The 18,506-nt window shown below is 33.6% G+C and overlaps 4 protein-coding genes across 4 annotated transcripts in view; 3 read left to right on the top strand and 1 right to left on the bottom strand.

Moving 5' to 3' along the window:
- LOC112464233 (odorant receptor 2a-like) overlaps nt 1-6,748 on the top strand; it is a gene marked incomplete at its 5' end in the record, with an annotated part of 23,960 nt that extends 17,212 nt beyond the window's left edge. The window contains 5 exons of the mRNA XM_025031099.1: nt 3,421-3,625; nt 4,309-4,707; nt 5,791-5,989; nt 6,104-6,259; nt 6,662-6,748. Of these exons, the coding sequence (XP_024886867.1) occupies nt 3,421-3,625; nt 4,309-4,707; nt 5,791-5,989; nt 6,104-6,259; nt 6,662-6,709 (1,007 nt within the window). The remainder of the gene's footprint in view (nt 1-3,420; nt 3,626-4,308; nt 4,708-5,790; nt 5,990-6,103; nt 6,260-6,661) is intronic.
- Nucleotides 6,749-7,542: 794 nt separating this feature from the next.
- Nucleotides 7,543-12,105, top strand: LOC112464238 (gamma-tubulin complex component 3 homolog). The gene is made up of 11 exons (XM_025031104.1): nt 7,543-7,754; nt 8,440-8,606; nt 8,717-8,846; nt 8,907-9,324; nt 9,500-10,002; nt 10,178-10,370; nt 10,480-10,684; nt 10,761-10,982; nt 11,110-11,241; nt 11,328-11,579; nt 11,919-12,105. The coding sequence occupies exons 1-11, from the start codon at nt 7,676-7,678 to the stop codon at nt 12,093-12,095; spliced, it is 2,478 nt and encodes an 825-aa protein (XP_024886872.1). The 5' UTR covers nt 7,543-7,675; the 3' UTR covers nt 12,096-12,105.
- LOC112464239 lies at nt 12,098-13,821 on the top strand. The gene is made up of 2 exons (XM_025031105.1): nt 12,098-12,189; nt 12,281-13,821. The coding sequence occupies exon 2, from the start codon at nt 12,297-12,299 to the stop codon at nt 12,966-12,968; it is 672 nt and encodes a 223-aa protein (XP_024886873.1). The 5' UTR covers nt 12,098-12,189; nt 12,281-12,296; the 3' UTR covers nt 12,969-13,821.
- Nucleotides 13,822-14,219: 398 nt separating this feature from the next.
- LOC112464234 (zinc finger protein 572-like) lies at nt 14,220-16,566 on the bottom strand. Its single transcript, XM_025031100.1, has 4 exons — nt 16,253-16,566; nt 15,316-15,485; nt 14,795-14,957; nt 14,220-14,461 (listed from the first exon to the last, which is right to left on the bottom strand). Exons 1-4 carry the CDS (start codon nt 16,428-16,430, stop codon nt 14,220-14,222), a joined length of 753 nt encoding a protein of 250 aa, XP_024886868.1. The 5' UTR covers nt 16,431-16,566.
- Nucleotides 16,567-18,506: the final 1,940 nt, after the last annotated feature.

Raw genomic sequence — 18,506 nt, forward strand, 5'->3', positions numbered from 1 at the left:
GCCGCGTGCTCCGCGTCGTTCCACGATCATCACCGCGTTACCGGCGATACTACGCAAGTCGAGCGGACGGTTAATAAAGACACGCACTTCGTTAATCAGAGATACGCTGTTGAAATTAAATATCGCACTCATGCACAGTACGTACGGTATCAAACTCGTAAATCTCGCGAAGGTATAACTACATTATTATAATATGCACAACGAAGACGCGTGACTGCCGGCCGCTAATCTTACGCGACGCGAGATATATGAGAATCCGAGATTGTGAAGCATTCACGAACGGGCGATGTATCGCGGCGCCGCGGCGTTCCGTTATCACCGATCGAATCACCGGAATTACTTGACACGATCAATATCACTCAGCCCTTTTTCCTTACGGAGAGAATCGGAGCTAAATCACACGACACGTCCGGCACGTCAGCGTTCAAAGCACGACACGAGATAAATAAATGCCACGCACTTCGCGAATCCAGACATGGCGAGAGGAGCGACTATCACTCGCGAATATCACAGCGCGAAACTGCAAAGCAAGTAGTTCATACATACCTCCGCCTCGACGTCTCGAGTGAGCGCGTCGCGCGACACGTTCATTCCGATAAACACCTCATACACTCGTAAATTGTTTTACACACACGGCACACGGCACACGGCGCGCGGTACTCGATCGCGTAGCGATTATTCCCGCGGCCCTCGAAACGAGGAAGCAGGAATGCCAATCACCGAAACGAGCGCGTTCCGAAAACAGCACGAAGCACGGTGACGTCGGTGACGAGCGCGCGCGGAGCACAAACACTTCCTACCTGTGCGAAATTCCTCGGAAGAATGATAACTGAGTCACTCACGCAGGTAACACTACTCCGAGCGTTGACGGAAACAAGTGACAAGTCCGCTCATCGCCAGAAACAACGTCGAAAACGCGCCGATCTTCAAAGTACGGAGCTTTCGAATTTAACGGTCGCGTCGCTAGTACGGACTGCGCAGGTGCCTACACTGCCTACTACGTCACCGTCACCGTATCGATCCGCCGCGCCGGCGGCGCGGAGCGGCGCATGACGTCACGGCCTACCCCTCCTAAGCGGCACGACGCGCGCGGCCGCGGCCGGTTCAAAAATACCGAAAACTTTCAACGAACAATAAGAGATCAACGTATGCCGAATTTTTCGTTAACTTTCACAGGTTTAACTGGCTGTATTCTCTACGTTCTGTCTCGGTGGTGTCTGGTCGACGTAGCTGTCTCTCGAAACGCGTGTTATATATCGCTAACACGTAGTGATCATTAGCCTGGCGATTACGTAACTCCCTCATACTACGTTTACGCGAGCGTTACTTCTGTAGTAACTTACGATATATCATTAGTTTACGCGGAGTAACGTATCGTAAGTTACTACAAAATCCCGTTTACGCGAAGGACGTATCGTAAGTTACTACAGAAGTAACGCTCGCGTAAACGTAGTAACAGTCAGTACGTGAGAGATATCGAGGCGACGGTGGCTGTTTACGCGGAACAGATATTTTTGCGCGATTTATCTATATTTAAGAAATATAATACATGCACAAATATAAAAGAGTTTTATCTATAATTTTACATACGTATTTCAAATATATGTGTACATTTTATTGTAATATACATGCATATTCGGGAATCGAGGAATGGAACGTACACGTCTATCATTTTTTGCCGCGATATATATTTCGCATCAGTTTTAGGTGATCAAATATTTCCTATGCTACTGATGTCCATTTGTCAACGATGATCGTTTTGTAATGGAACCATTATTTAAGAAGTGTATACGTTCGAAGTTCAACGATAAAGTTGTTTGAATAAGAGGGGTAGAATATAGAGAGAATTGAGAATTTGTATACTGAACGCCCTTATTTATTATGAAATAGAGGCTCTTCAACGAGCAGGAGAAGATGACGATATCGAGACAGGTAAATACACTTGTTTTCAGCCGAATGTGCAAGAGATAAATATAGCATTACGCAGACATATAATTATACGTGACAATGCTGGAGGGTGAATATTAGTCGTTCTTGCAAACATCGTAATATAGATTATTTATTAATGATTACAGAGACATTATAGAACGACGTACGCGGAACACGCAGCGAACACGCCCCTGGCAAATCAACTGGTATAATTTTCTCCTCTATAAAATTATCATAATTCTTGGAAGAAAATGTGAAAAAGAGATGTTGATTCACTCGAATACTTATTAATGTCATGCTGTTACTTGCGAGAATTTTATAATAGATGCCTACACGAAAGTGTATTTCACTCCCTGAGAACACGACAATATGTTGGAATTTCTCGGGGGCGGATTACATTTCTCAATTGTATGACATGACATCGTTACATTACGTATAATTAAAACTTTGATACCGGTAGTAAGGTACCGACAAGTTTCCGCGGCGTCAAATTATTAACAGATTGTTAATTTTAAGTTGTATAGGGATGACGAAGTTGACGCAAACGCGCTTATCCGTAGTGCCTTACGAACCTTTGTCACGCATGATACTATATAACTTTGTTTATTGATACAAATGTTAGTAGTTACTTGATTCCATTTTGTTACCAACGTTAACTATAAGCTATTCGCACAAAGCAAGCATACCGCATAAAGTTATATACAAAAAGTAAGTTTACAGAAATATTTTTGCAAAATAGTCTTTTATATATTTGAATATATAATTATTTAAATATATTTAAATATTATTTTTTAAAAAAAGACAGTGTTCCCATAAAATACATACTGCAATGTCATGTACAAGATCCATTCAAAAAGTTTCCAAATTTTGTTTTTATAATTTTTAAGGGTTTACTTACAATTTATTCAGCCCTACCTCCTTCGAAATATGTTCCTTCTCGGTTGACATCACTTTTTTAATCTGACCCCCGTAAACTTATTTTTTTTTTTTTTTTTTTACAAAATTCACGTTGAAAAGCCAAAGGATTCGACATCAAGGAAAATTCGTATAGACGGACTTATATCTCGAAAAATGCGGGATTGCTTCCAGAAGTGAAAACGGCATTGAGAGCGATGTGTCAACCGAGAAGGAACATATTTCGAAGAAGATAGGGCTGAATAAGCTGTATGTAAACCCTAAAAAATTATGAAGAAGAAATCTGGGAACTCTTATTTGAAGATTTCGTACAATTTGTCGCTACGTAGTAAAAATACTTGGCACGAGGCCATTTTTAAGATTGCTTTTTTAAATAAATATAAGAAAATTTATCACTTTTGATTGTAGCAACTATGAAAATACAGATACTCTCTTTCAATTTCTTATTATTTACCATCTCTGGTTTGTGGCGACCAGTTCAATGGTCTTCGAAATGCTCCAAGACGCTATATAGCGGGTTCAGTTTCTTCGGGATATATATGTTGATGTATCTGTGCCTGACTCATTTGATGTATATCATCTTTGTTGTCAAAAACCTAGCAGACTTGATCTCGTGTTGCTATGTTTCCCTTGATCTAATCGGCTTATTGTCTAAAGCGAGTACTATTGTAATCTATCGCGATCGGATTATTAATTTGATCAAAATACTGCAAGAAAAACCCTGCAAGGCCTGCGATAAGGAAGAGATTGATATTCAGATGAAATTCGATCGTTTAATCAGGTTGGTATATTTAAGCGCTGATACGATTGTCAACGACTTACAGTAAATAATTAAATCGATAAGTGAGTCGAGAATACATACAAATTGAAAAGAAAAGTCATGTACCATTTTGCAAAATTCACAATATAGTTATTATGAGCAATGAATTAAACTGTTTGAACCAATGTGCGTGTGGAATGCGGTAAACCGGACTCGGTCAACATGTGAAATGGTTTAGTTATTAGGTCTGTCAACGGTGAGCATCATCTGATAGGGCCATAGCACATAGAAAAACTTAAGCGGTAAGACTTAAACAATGATCAAATTGATCAATCACAGTCAAGTATTCTCGGAAACTTTATAAGATAAGCTATTGGTCAATTTGCTTACTGCTTAAGTCTCAGTGAAAAACCCATACTGTGACATGACCGAGTCCGACTGCTTCTCATGTGTTCAGACGTTTGAATTAATTACTCAATAACTATTGCGAATTTTGCAAAATGGTACAGGAATTTTCTTTTTAGTTTGACTTAATCTACCATTACCTTTCGGTTGGTCAGTTACTTAATTAGACATCCTGTATATGAAAATTTGTTATGGGGACTCTGGGAGTGTTATTCAATTTGCATAATTTTCAGATAATTTTTGTCTGTCTTTATTATATACCGATTATTATACATTTATTATGTATTTTTGAAATCTAGATCATATTCTATGCCTTATATAATTGTGTGCTCGATGTCGGCGATATGTTGTGCGATAAGAGGAACGCTATATGTGTTAGAGGGCCAGATACCATTTGGGTACTTTGTGTGGGTACCTTGGGATTGCACCTCGTTTCTTATACTGTTCTTAACGTCTGTTCAACTGATTGTATCTCTAATTATTGCCATAATTGTAATCCTCGCGTCGGATACCGTAGTATTTGGATTTTGCTTACAAACATGCGCACAATTCGAAATTCTGAAGCATCGCCTTCAGAAAATGATAAAATTCTCACATAATGAGAAGAAAGAGGAGGACACCCTGACAAGTTCGTTGAATATATCGAATAAAACGAGTAGATTAGCGGAACACGTTTCCCATCATCTATGTATAATCAGGTTTGTCAAATGGATAATAGTTACTTTATGTATGTATTAAATAAATATGTTAAATAATACTCGATATGTACATTAGATGATTGTTAACGGAATGTAAATCTGCAAGCAAAAATATTTCGTCTATCGTGCTAGCAGATGTTTAATTCTTTAAAAATCAAGTTTAGTCGAAAAAAATGCTCAATCGACCTGGCGACTCGACTAGTTGCACTTTATTTTGTGTCTGAAAATGGCAATTTATAAAATATCTTAAATCAATCAAAATAAAAGTAATATAAAACAAATACAAGTGATGCGAGCAATTAAAATTAGAATATTGCGCAGACTTATTTTGCATTGTCTAACGCGCGGATGATCTTGAAAATATATATAGTTCAAGAATAATATTATAGGTCGTTAAATTTCTTATGTCAAAAATTACAAAAATAATTTCTTATAACCTTATAACAAAGATTACAAAAAAAATTACAAAAAAGTTACAATTTTGTTTTAAAAAATAAAGGTGATCTCCACATTATTTGGTGTCTCCACTCAGATATACAGGGAAAGGTGCTGTACCTCACTTTTAAGTTTTTCTGAGCCACAGTTTTAATTAAAAAATATATTATTAAAAAGTAATAGGTTGGCCAATAAGTCCGCGCGGTTTTTTACTTATAAATTTTACTTATAAAAAACAGCACGGACTTATTGGCCAACCCAATACATATATATATTTTTTTAGTATGAAAAACCCTAAATTTTTATTACCATCTGGTAAGAGAATACAGTAATTTTTTATAATTGGAAATTTTGTTTCAAGGTACAGTAGCTTGATGTACCTTAGAACACTCCCTTTCTGTAATAATCTCGTATGTCCCAATACGTTGTACTTAATAACTTTTTAGTTGTATATATGTAATATAGCTGCATACACAGAGAAACATTTTCTTCTAAAATTGAAAAAAAAATGAAAATTTGAGGGGAGGGGTGATCATTTAAAATGGGATACTCTATATATGCAACTTTTTAGCTATATATATGCTCTATACATCATTTGTAATTGTAACGCGATATGCAATTTGTATAACAATACATAAATATTTATAGACTTGCCGAAATGATTAACGATGTATTCAGCCAAGTGATCTTCGTTCAATTTAGTAAAAGTGTTTTAGTACTATGTACATTAGTATACAGTGTGCCTCGCATGACAGTTACAGATATAGCTACTTTAGCCAGCTACATAATTTGCATGTTTATGGAGATTTTTTATTATTGCTGGGCCGGAAACGAAGTCACACTTAAGGTAGTCTATAAAGATATATTTGAACAAAAAACAATGCTTTGGAAGATTTTTATGATAACAATTTCTAATGACAATTTATTTATTTAGACAATTTAATCATTATTGTTTGCGCAGAGTGCTGGATTTGGCGACAAGATATATAACATGGACTGGGTACTGATGACAAATAGCGAACAAAAGGATCTGTTGATGATTATGAAGCGTAGCACGAAACCTATAAAATTGTCCAGCAGTTTTTTAGTGACATTGTCGTTGGAATCGTATAGTAATGTAAGTATTAAAATTAAAACCAGAACTACCGATGATTAATTTCTATTAATTATGCACGTACATTATGCACATAAACAAGAAGATAAAGGGGGACAGTAAATTGATCACTTTAATCATTTACGTATTGCAACGAAAGTCAGCAGAAAAGTCTCAGAAAATGCACCGTTATATTTAAACAATTTTTATAAAAAAAATTACACACCAGTGCATATGCAGTGACTACTTTAATATTGTAGTTTTACTTTTAATGTTAGATTCCTCAAATGCATATACATCCCCAGTAGCAGAGTGACGTCAAATGACGTCTTAATGACGTCTAGAGACCTCTCTAGACGTCAATCAGACGTCATCTTACTACCTGGGATATAATGTCTTATACTAACTATTTATTTTACTTTACAGCTTATGAAGACATCTTTCTCTGTATTTAACATTATGCAACAATTTTAATGTTTTATTCGTGTCCTTTGGCAATACACTTTATGTACACAGTAAGTCCCAGTCTACAATAGGTGTTTTAAGCCCTAAGCCTTCTAAGAAATTGACTAATCACAGTCAATTATTCTCCTCAAATTCAACTATAATTGAACAATTTCTTATATTAAGGCTTAGGGCTTAAAACACTTATTGTAGACTGGGACTATAATCACGAATAAATGAAAAATCACTTATCGCAGAATATGATAATTCCTTTTTTTTCCAAGAGACAAAATGGCTAGCGTGCGATTATTAACGATTATAATAGATACGAAATTCAGATAATTGAAGGGAACTGCATAATGATTTGACAGCTTTTTTATTTCCTCAATTAAACTTTATTTCTTGTAAAAAACACAAAAATTATCCTTTCAATTATTTTTTAAATTCTTCTTACTATTAAAAAGAGCAGAATATGATTTAAGAAACTATAATTAAGAAACTATAAGAAAAGTGCGATATATTTTTAGATAATAAATTTTAAAGAGATCATAAATAAATCTATAAAAGTTATCCGCGTATTAAAAAAAATTTTCCTATATATATGCTTTTGTTCGTGTGTTTATTCTTGGTAATGCATTTAAAACTGTGTGTGTACAAAGTATACTTTTAATCTATTAAATTGTAAATATTGCTTGGAAAACTGGCGATTGTATATACCGACAAATCATGAACTATGAAGTCCTCTAACGTTGAAGTGAATGAAGATGGCGTAATGAAGACGGGCTCCACAAAAATTTCGGATCTCTCGAGCTTCTCTCTAAGCTCGAGGAGAACAATAGGAAAATGCGCGTACGTACGTATTTACTATTTGCCCGATTTGCCGCTTGATTAAAATTACGGCGCAAGACGGCCGTCGAACGGTGGAGTAAATATTTTATTTGTACGTGATATAATATCGAGCGGGATTATATATAGCGAGCGTCACACAACACGAACATGAATCCTGCGGAAGCCGAAACTATTGCTGACCTGGTTCAGAATATGATTATTTCTCTGTGCGGCGAACAAAAGCCAGGTTAGTTTTCCCAAAGTTGTACCACTGCCGAAGATTTTATATTCAGAAAAATTCACGATATGTCATTTCGCGCGAATTAATCGCAGCGTTATTTATTTTAAACAATGCAACTAGGCGTTGTTAATGTCTCGTCGTATTTCTGTTAATAAAGCAACGTTTGCACCGTACTACGATTGTATTGTATGATAAGCTTTTTAAAAGTATATATCGTATAACCATTTTAAATATATTTGAAGAGAGTTAGAGTAAGAATCTCTGGCGGACGTTTTTCATAAAATCTGATTATGCGTTATTAATATGCTTCAATAAACGAGTCTACTCAAAAAAGTCGTTGCTCGCGTCTGATTTAACGAGGAACGTCGAATGACAGATGTAAAACGTCCTGAGACTCCTGAAAATTTAATTAGCTCCGAGGTGGCGCACTTTGTCTCTGCCATATCTGATGCTCTTTAAATCGCTTTAAATCCAGACGCGAGTAGTGATAATCTTTTTGAACAGATTAGAATTCTGGTGTACATACATAGTGCCCTGGAATTGTTGATTTAACAGTTCAGATCTTTTAGGACATTTTTCACAAGTAACACATAATAACACATAATTTTGCAAATATCACCTAACATGTGATAACATAACATAATAAAGATATGCGATACACAAGCTACAACATATTTTTCATGTCTTTTAGAGTCGATCAGAAGATTTATGCGTTTTTCCCTTGGCTTATTGTCGTCTACTCAAGGCATAGAAACATTGAGAGAGGATGAAGTGACTGTAGCAACGTATATAAAGAGTAAATTATCGCCACGTGATGCAGTGCAGTTTGATAAGCTGCACAATGATTTGAAAGATGGGGTACAAAATCTCCTGGTTTAAATCTTTCCATGTCTTTTGTTTCAATCGTATTCATTCATGTCTACTGTTTTGGATAAATGTTTTTATATCAATCTTCTTTCTTTCATTAGCCACTGAAGAATCGTACGAGCGTTCTAATATTCCTACTGAACATGGGCCAGTCGGTGGAACAAATGAAGGACAAAATCTTTTCGTTTCCAGATATGAAATCGCAGTTAAGCCCAGTCGCGTCCACTAGTGGTAAGATATCAACACAATCGACATTTGTCAAAGTATTATCTAATCGTTTCTTATATTTAGGACAATCGTCACAAACGTTATATTCTCAAGCACAAGTTGTATCGTTAAATACCACAGAGACAAATTCGAAAGGATTATTAACGAATCCAAGTAAAATATTCAACGAGGAGTGCGTTTCAGAAGATGTACTAGTCCAGGACTTGATATATTCCTTTCAAAGTGTCGAAGGGAAAATTTTAAAGTTAGATTCCAGCTATGGCTTTCAGATAGACCCCGTAGCAAAAATTAATAGATCACAAAAACAAGCTGTTTTAAGACTGAGCGAACTGGGATACCTGCATAGCGTAGTACGAAAAGGATTAGAGAGAATGTCTGTTGCTGGTGCAGGCAGAGTTACCGATAGTTTCGTTGCTGCGTTACATAAGGAACTGTCAGAATATTACAGATTCATAGCCATAATGCAAGAAGAGGTGAATAGGTAAGAAATTAAACATATAACAATATCGTATTTCAAAGATATAAGCTCCACAAAGTTGCATTGCTTCATAAATCCAATAACGATATTTTTCTTGCTTGAAATACTCTTGAAGAATATTTACGATATAATATTGTTTATATTATAAAATAATATAAGTGTAACAATTGTGAAACAGATCACAAAATCAAATGATTACATATGGAGTTACATTGTCCCATTTACATCTTTGGGCATGCGATCCGTTAGAAACTCTAAAGTGGTTAGCGAGTATAGTAAGAGCTTGCCAAGGCCAGAAAGGTGGTGCATTAGCATCTACTGTTTACGAGTTCAGCTATCACGGGGATGTCATTGTGAAAAATTTAGTCAAAAGAGTTTTGGAAAGTGTTTGCAATCCCCTGTACAACATGTTAATGAGATGGATCGCTGATGGGGAGCTGGACGATCCGTACAAGGAGTTTTTTATTCAAGCGTGCAATGATGTTAGTGGCGACAGAATGTGGCATGAGAAATATCAAGTGAGAAATTCAATGGTGCCATCCTTCCTTAGTAAAGCACAAGCGAGGAAGATTCTAGGAACAGGAAAAAATATTAATTTCTTACGTGAAGTTTGTAAAGACTTTTCACCGTGGCAAGATAGACACGCAGATATGTTTAGGAATAGTGATGAGGAATATAATGGTTAGTAATAATGGATAGATGATTATTGTTACAAGATGATTTTAATTTATCGTTTTTCTCGTTAATACATTGAAAATATTTGTAAGTTATAAAAATTTTGGCTAATGTCAATTAGATTGTTATAGCTTCGTCAAACTTGGAAGGATATTTAATTCTTATATTATTTATTTTCTAGTTGAAATCTTTTTCGATATGGATCCAGACGGTCGTCTGCAAACTATGATGGATGCTGCTTATAAAGAAACTTCAACAAGAGTTGTTGAAATATTGACAAAACAATATCATCTGATGGATCATTTGCAGGGGATTAAGGGATATCTCTTGCTTGGTCAAGGCCACTTTATTCAACATCTTATGCACTTATTAGAGTAAGAATATTTCTTGTTAATGCAGTTAATAGTATTAATTGTATTAATATTTTTGCGTTTTAGCATGCGTATTCCAGATCTAAGAAATTGTCTCGATTATACATTTTAGGCCTGAATTAGCCAAACCTGCAAGTTCTTTATATCCTCATAACATGACATCTATACTTGAAACTGCAATAAGAGCAACCAGCACAAAGTTAGATGATTTAGATGTGCAAAAACGTTTAGATGTCAGACTATTAGCCCCTTCAGAAAATGAAACAGGATGGGACGTCTTTATTCTAGATTATAATGTTGATGGACCTATAGGAACGGTAATAAATACATTAATTGCAATATTTAATCTTTATGTTAAATTAACCTAATGAATCATGGTCAATAATTTATCAGATTTTGGAGCCATGCAGACAGACGTATCAAACGGTCTTCTTTGCTTTATGGAAAGCAAAGAGAATGGAGTCGATTTTATCTGCTATTTGGAAGCAACAGACAACGTCAGCGAAAATGTTTAGAAAAATGCCGGAAGTATTGCCCATCCAGAATCATATTCATTTAATTACTAGTAGTATGGTTCATTTGGTCCATCAAATGCAATATTATTTTTTATTTGAGGTAAGACCGTGTCACATTAAACTATTATTAATGATCAAGAACCACCATTAATTTAATAATGGGCAATTTAATGAATGAACTGTTATGTATTGCATATTAACAAATAAAAAACTTATATTAATTAAAGGTAATCGAATGTTCTTGGGATACATTTGCAAAGCAACTTCTCCAGGCGTCATCTCTTGATGATATAATTGCAGCTCATAGTCATTTTGTTGATTCTGTACGGCATGGTACATTATTGGATGAAAAATCGCAAGTGAGTATTAGATCATATTTATGACAATATATATGTATACGAATGCACATTTTTATTACAAATGCACACTATTTCCGATGTTACAGGAACTTATGGACCACTTACGCTCAGTCTACAGTCCAATACTAGATCTCCAAAATCTCGAGGAATCTTTCCTTGCGCATGCTACACAGGAATATGAGGCAAGATTAAGTGCCGATAATTTTGAGCAGGAACAAACGAAAAAATGGGGTCGTACAAATAAAAAAGATCAAGAAATTGCAGAAAAAGAGGCAGCATTTTCAAAATATCTGAATACACTTTCAATACAGTTGAGACTACTTTCGAGAACCTATCAGGTAATAATCAAATGGAGTATTAATTCTGTTCTTATAAGGCTGCATTCTGATATTCGCTGTCAGTACTGAAAATCTATATTTTTCTATATTTTATGTCACGTATACTATGGATTTTCAATACTAACAGTTGCTGACAGTAAATATCGGAATGCAGCCAAAATATCGTCATTATTTTCCTATCCACATGATTCTTTTGTCGAAATAGAGCAATAATTTATATATTATTCCTTAAAATAAAATGTAAAGAGCAATTGCTTTTTTTTTCAAGTGTATCTTTTCTCAAAAAAAGAAAAATATGTTTATTTCATTTTTAAAAGATAAATATATTCTTTCTTTCAGGATCGTGTGAAGAAATTTCTATTAATGCTTGCTTCCGCTGAAGATGTGTCGCTGCAGTTACTTAGTGTACGATTAGATTTTAATGAATACTACAAGAGTAAAGATAGCCGACTAGTTGTGCCATTAACATATCAACATCGCAGACAAAGTGATCAGACTTTCTTTGGATGCAAGTGACAATTGGCAGCAGAAAATTTATTTGAGACCTTTAACGATTCAAGTTACCTTTCAAATAAATGCTGTACTGAGCAGAATCCATCTGACGTTAATAGTAAGGATACAAGCATATTTGATTTTTCCAACAATCGCCCTTCATTTTGTTCTTTATATCGACATCATGATACCACCAATTTTTTTTATAGACCACACTCATCCAAAATGACGACAGATGTCAATGACTCTGTCGTTTTGCACAAAAAAAGATGTAGAACCAATTTGAGAAACGCTGAGCTAAGTAAACGTACGTTTAGAATATTTTTGGAAAAACAGATACTGTCACATGTGGAGATAGAAATTCAGAAAAACACACAAGAGCCACAAACTCCATTAACACCCAATTTTAATTTTTACGAAAGCGACTTTGCTTTAAGCAAAATACGATTAACGCTTTCTCCGTTTCAAACAACCATATCGGAAAAGAAGTCATCTGTAAAAAATAATTTAACTTTACCAAGTTTAGAAGCTAAATTGTGTAATTCTAGCAATAGTGCTATAAAAATCACTAATGCAATTGTGAATCGTGAAAATGATTCTGAAATTAATGTGTATGAGAATCCTATTCAAGACAAATCAAAAGTTTCCACTTATACTGCACCTGCGTCTAATCAAAATACCTCAAATCTTAAAATAGCAGTTGATAAGCCATCCAACTATTCGTCGATATATGTTAATAGTCCAGAATGGTTTCAAGATAACGAGACTGTATCAGTTCATGGATCTCTATTAAGTGAAACTATTTCGGACATTAGCGCATGTAATTCAGATTTAAGAAGAAATACCAATCGCAAACGGTATCGTTGGAAACGTATACTTTTTTGTTGTGTTAATTGAGTTCGACATTTGTATGTTACCAACAATCAAAAAAAATATTTGAGATAGAGAAATCTATCTCTAAAATTTATATATTTTCTTATACTGAATTAATAATTCACGATATTGATATTAACTATATCGATAAACGTTGACTTATATGAGATACATTGCTTTTAATTTTTACTATTTTATGCACTGTTTGCTGTATTTCTACAAAGTTTTAGTGTCTAAGATTTTGTGATTATTAGAAAATTATATACAAAATATAATCCATAAGCTATCCTCAGCAAATTTCAGTAACTGCAAAGAAGCTTAAAACTTATATTTTTCACCATAGAATAGAATATTGATCAAATAGTACAAAGTAGTCTTTTTCTGCCGTGTTTAACTATGGATAAGAGTATTATTTTTACTTTTCTATTGCAATCTATATTTTTGAGATAATTAGTTACATTACTTTTATTATCTACGAAAAAAATTTAATACTTTTTATTTTTATTAGATATACATATTGATATACATTTTAGTTTTGCAGACTTCTTATTATTAGATATAAGTAGACGTACACACATTCTCTTTAAGTTGTACACATACGCTTCATATAGACTGTATACAATAAGTCATCATATTTAATTCCTTGCCATATTAGAAAATTAATGCACTTCGGAAAACATAAGCTATTTTTATATTATTATTGAAATTGTGTTGCTATGTATTTAATATTTGTAATAAATTCAGAATTTATTATAAATTGTATTATCTTTTTCACTCAACTGCAACGTTAAGCAACATAAAATGCAAGTTGTTATTTAGATTTAAATCATTAAATAGGACAAAGTAACAAATTAAGTATAATCCTAGTATGTTTCCCATTATTATATTTAATATTGAATAAATTGTATAATACAGTTCTAATAAAATCCTGAATAAATACTGAATCTTTTTTAAATTAGAAAAAAATTATCAGTTTTATAAATAGTATCTATATGTATTTAAAAAATAAATTTCTTTCAGTACTTAAATAAAATAAAATAAATATACCTATACACACACATAGGTATGTATATAGGTCGGAAAAGAGATAGAAGAATGATTGACGAACAAAGTCCAAAAATATTACTTACTCATATTATTATATTACATTACATGTTTCTTTTACACAATGGACAAATATATTAAATGTGTATATTTTCTGTTAATCACTACTTTTATAGAAGTTCATAATACATCAGATTTGGTTTATTTATTAGTTGCAAAAAATATAATAAATTAATTTTTGAATTGTAACGGCATCCAAGAGAGAGAAGGCCATGGATATGTCGTAGGTAATTGCATACAATTGAAGCCTTCAAACTTGATAATCTCTACGCTTGAAATGCCATTGTGTATACTCATATAATCAGCTGGATTATTATTTGACACATGCGAATGCTGTTGTAAACCCTCAGGAATTTGTAAATTATTGATGACGGGAGGCTTCTGATTATAGAAACCATAATAAGAACGATCACCTATAAAGAAGAATTTTTCAGTCTCTTTCGTATCTTATAATTGATAACATTATTTCAAATATCTTTTGTGTTTTGCATAGTTAGAGAATAATGATAAAAGATTAATTTCTCAAAATCGAACTTAAAATCTTTGAAGTTTGAAAACGTTTCTTCAATGATTTTACTAACGTATTGTTGATTAGCTCGATTGATTTATTAATTAGAATTATCAAATAAGAAAGCAATGATTAATATATTTAGAGCATTAATAACCACTCGGTATAATAAGTATAATGGACAATAAATAAAGCAAGATAAAGTTTCTATTTTTTATCACTAAAGTATTATTATTACCATGTGATTTCATGTGATGGTGTAAGGCGCCAAGTTTGCAAAATCCCCTGTTACAGACGGGACAACGTAAGGGCCAATTACCGGTGTGAGAATATCCATGAGCCCTTAAATCACCGGGAGTTGGAAAGGATCGTCCACATTCATCACACTTATGTGGTTTTTCCTGCATTTTAAATTTATATACGTATATGGCTGCGGTCCATTTGACGCTACAAATGCTTTGGAGCTTCTTCTCCTTCTTTTTTCATTGAAAGAAAAGAGAAGAGGAATGCTTCGAAGCATTTGTAGCGTCAAGTGGACCGCAGCCTATATTATAGATACACATTACTAGCATATGCACTTTTTGCAGTGTATTTTTTTACGTATAATTTCTATTGACAGTTACCGTATAAACATCTGATAATTAGAATCATCTTTCTCTTTTACTCTAGGGAACGATGATTCTTACAACTTGATTTATTCTATATTGAACTGCCTTGTCATACTCCAAGTCGTACTGCTTATTAAACTAAAAAAAATACCTTATAATGCGTCATGCGGTGGTAATACAAATTCGACGATGCTGTAAAACGCTTTCCGCACATTGGACATTCATGAGGACGTTCACCAGTATGAATCCTAACGTGAGTATTCAATGAGCTGCTCGTGCTAAACATCTTCCCACATATTGCGCAACCATGTGGCTTTTCGCCTGAGAATAGTTTTTAAAAAATATAAACTGTAATGTTACCTGCGAATCTTTTCTGTGTTTACATCATCTCATATGTTAGATGTATAGATAATTTCCAGCATAGATATACTAATATGTTCATAATATTAAAAATTCGAAATGTAAAATAATTCATAATAGACTAAATAGACTAAAATTGTAAAAAGAATTATAGAGAAATTTCTTTTCAGACAATTTTTTCCGCTGCACGAAATCTAAATTTATTGCTTCCTCATAGAGCAAGCTTTGTTTAAGCTCCAAACAAGTTTTTGCACAATGATATTTTACATCAAAACTTTTTAAAAATCTTTTTAAACTTTTTAAAAAACTTTTTAAATTTTAGAAATAAATCTTGTTTCACATTTTATTAACTATTAATTAATAATAATTATGACATTTAGTGTTGTTTATCATAAATAATGGTGTATTATTCAGGATTCTAAAGAAATGTTGTATATAAGACGTGATTATCCCATTATAGTTTGAATTTTTTTAATGCCTTATTTAATGTTTCTAAAAAATATGTATTATATGTATAATGTATAATATTTATTTTTTAATTGAAAAATTGCGTTATTTTAATTTTATTTATAATTAATAATGATCAATTTTGAGACTTTAGAGAAAGAAAGAAATGTAAATCAAAGGGAGTAAAGCTCATATGGATTTTTAATCCCGATAATTCATAAAAGGAAGAATTCATAAAGGAAAAGATCCATAAATTCTTTACATATTTTTCTCAAATTTACCTGTGTGCGTTCGCAGGTGTCTTTTTAAAAGGGAAGGTCTGTCAAAACTTTTACCACAAGTTTGACAGGGAAGACGTCGTTGAAATTTCAAAGTACTAATAACATCAGTTTTCCATGCAGTCCCATGTCTACTCAAGTCCAAGGGTGCATTCTGTGTTACGTTCCATACTATTAACATATTTACGCAATTAATTACATTATAATTATATGATATTAGACTTCTAGTATATGCTTGTAATTTTTTGAGAAGAGAACAAATTTTGATGTTTATAATAATGCTTTCAAATACAGTACTTTTGTAACGAATTTACACATTACGATTTTATTGAAAATCTCTGGTATCACTTTAATAACTAATGAAACAAGGAATGTTTTTTTTTAATATGTTATAGTTTTCAAAAAACAAAGATATTTCTTAAAGATAAATTTATTATCTTATTATCCATTTCCACGTATTCTTGCATGCTGTTGTAATTTTTTATCTGTACAACAACTCAATAATAAATAATGTAACTCAAAAATAAATATTCTACACTTACCGGACATTACGATAATTTGCTGTTATCAATAACTTGTCAAGTTGCACGAGCAATTGAGTTTAGGAACAAATAAATGAGTTCGAATTGCACGGTTCTTCACACGCGTAACATGTTACTACTTCGGACAGATTAAACACGACAGATTAAGGGTAAGAAACGGTGCAACCGCAAACGACCCTCCGGCGCATGTCGAAGGCGGCGTTTTCGCAAAGGGCGGAGTTTGATCGTCGTAATATGCTTTGCAATTGTCTGTGCGTGGTATATACATACACCTCGAAACTCCTTATAACATCATTTTCGTTACATGTAGAGATAACGCAACGAGATAACAGAAAAATGTCACATTAAATTATAGCATTTGATCCAACTCAAACTCACTCCAGTCGAAAACGCTATTAGAAAGAGTATAATTTTTATGCTTCTCATAATTCGCATAAAAATCCGTTTATAGGCGAAAACTTTTTTTGTCTCCAGAAAGATCTGGCATCAACATCGACTGTTATAAAGGCCGAAGGGCAAGGCGCAAAATCTTCGAATCTTAGATTAATACATTAAAACCGCTTGAATTTTATAATATAAAACATTCTATGTTTCAATGCTTTGCCGTGACTTTCAGTTTCCGAGATACTATTTTCACATTATACTGTTAATACTGGCGCCGTCCGGTATTACGATAAGAGATACGATACAAGTTGCGCGTAACGCAGCAAGACGAGGGTACACAAAATAGACTCGTTCAATAATTTCTTTTATAAGAGATTATACGTTTATCACATGATAAAAATTATGGAATATGCTGATTAAATTTTTTCTACATAAATTTAAGCACAAAGTGCCTGATCTCAAATTAGATTATCTATAAAATATTTTTTTATGCAATTTGGAAATTTTAGAAATGCGCACCTAGAAGATCATTTAATATCATACGAATCTCTTTGTAAATCATAAAATCCTCAATGAAAAAAACATGAATCTTTTTGTATAATTTCATCCAATTACTATTTTCATTGTGTTTCGTTAATAGTTATTTTGTCAATAGCGTACATATAAATATTTTATGTGAATAGCGATTTAAATCTAAGACGCAATAAGTCTGATTTGCAAGAAAAGATACTTCCATAACTGATGTCTATGTTGACATTGAACAAAGATATTCCTCGTTGAATATATATTTATAAAGTTATCCGCGCGTTCCTCGAGATCCTTTTGTTTGTAAGATTTGTACCATGCAGGCAACAATATGTTACATATACGCGTCGATATTAGATCGTGAAATAGACTCTATCATACAAATAAAGCTTATGAAGCAGGTAGCCGGTCATGCTTTGTCATCGTACTCATTATTATCTACACAGTATTCGCCTGGAAGCACTGGCGCGAAAGAGGAGGTGAGATAATTCGTCGTGTGGCATCGGGCCATCGGACGTCCTGCCGTGCGAAACCCTCATTTGTCAACGCGGAGGATATTAAAGCCATTGAATGCCCCGCAGGATCTTTACAAATCGGTTCTTCATCGACCATAGGCAACAATGTGCATATTTTTGCTGTGTAGCGGTGTAGTATTATCGAAACCGATCGATTTTCCCGTAGCGTATAAACTACCGTTAAACGTTCCCGAGTCTTTTCACGGCTCAGGTATTCGGATGACGCGTTCTCGAAACAGTGAAACCTTCGACTGGCCGAATAATATAAATGTAAAGCTTCTTTCTCAGATT

The sequence above is a fragment of the Temnothorax curvispinosus genome, unplaced genomic scaffold (assembly GCF_003070985.1).
Source record: "Temnothorax curvispinosus isolate PA1 unplaced genomic scaffold, ASM307098v1 QBEX01014024.1, whole genome shotgun sequence".
In the NCBI taxonomy this organism is placed as follows: domain Eukaryota; kingdom Metazoa; phylum Arthropoda; class Insecta; order Hymenoptera; family Formicidae; genus Temnothorax; species Temnothorax curvispinosus.

Excerpts from the sequence above, each read along its gene's own strand:
- LOC112464239 (XM_025031105.1), top strand. The coding sequence starts at position 12,297 with ATGACGACAGATGTCAATGACTCTGTCGTTTTGCACAAAAAAAGATGT.
- LOC112464238 (XM_025031104.1), top strand. The coding sequence starts at position 7,676 with ATGAATCCTGCGGAAGCCGAAACTATTGCTGACCTGGTTCAGAATATG. Across the intron at positions 8,847-8,906 it reads CCCAGTCGCGTCCACTAGTG|GACAATCGTCACAAACGTTA; the intron begins GTAAGATATCAA and ends TCTTATATTTAG. Across the intron at positions 11,242-11,327 it reads TATTGGATGAAAAATCGCAA|GAACTTATGGACCACTTACG; the intron begins GTGAGTATTAGA and ends CCGATGTTACAG.
- LOC112464234 (XM_025031100.1), bottom strand. The coding sequence starts at position 16,430 with ATGTTAATAGTATGGAACGTAACACAGAATGCACCCTTGGACTTGAGT. Across the intron at positions 15,486-16,252 it reads ACACCTGCGAACGCACACAG|GCGAAAAGCCACATGGTTGC; the intron begins GTAAATTTGAGA and ends AACTATTCTCAG. Across the intron at positions 14,958-15,315 it reads ACCGCATGACGCATTATAAG|GAAAAACCACATAAGTGTGA; the intron begins GTATTTTTTTTA and ends TTTAAAATGCAG.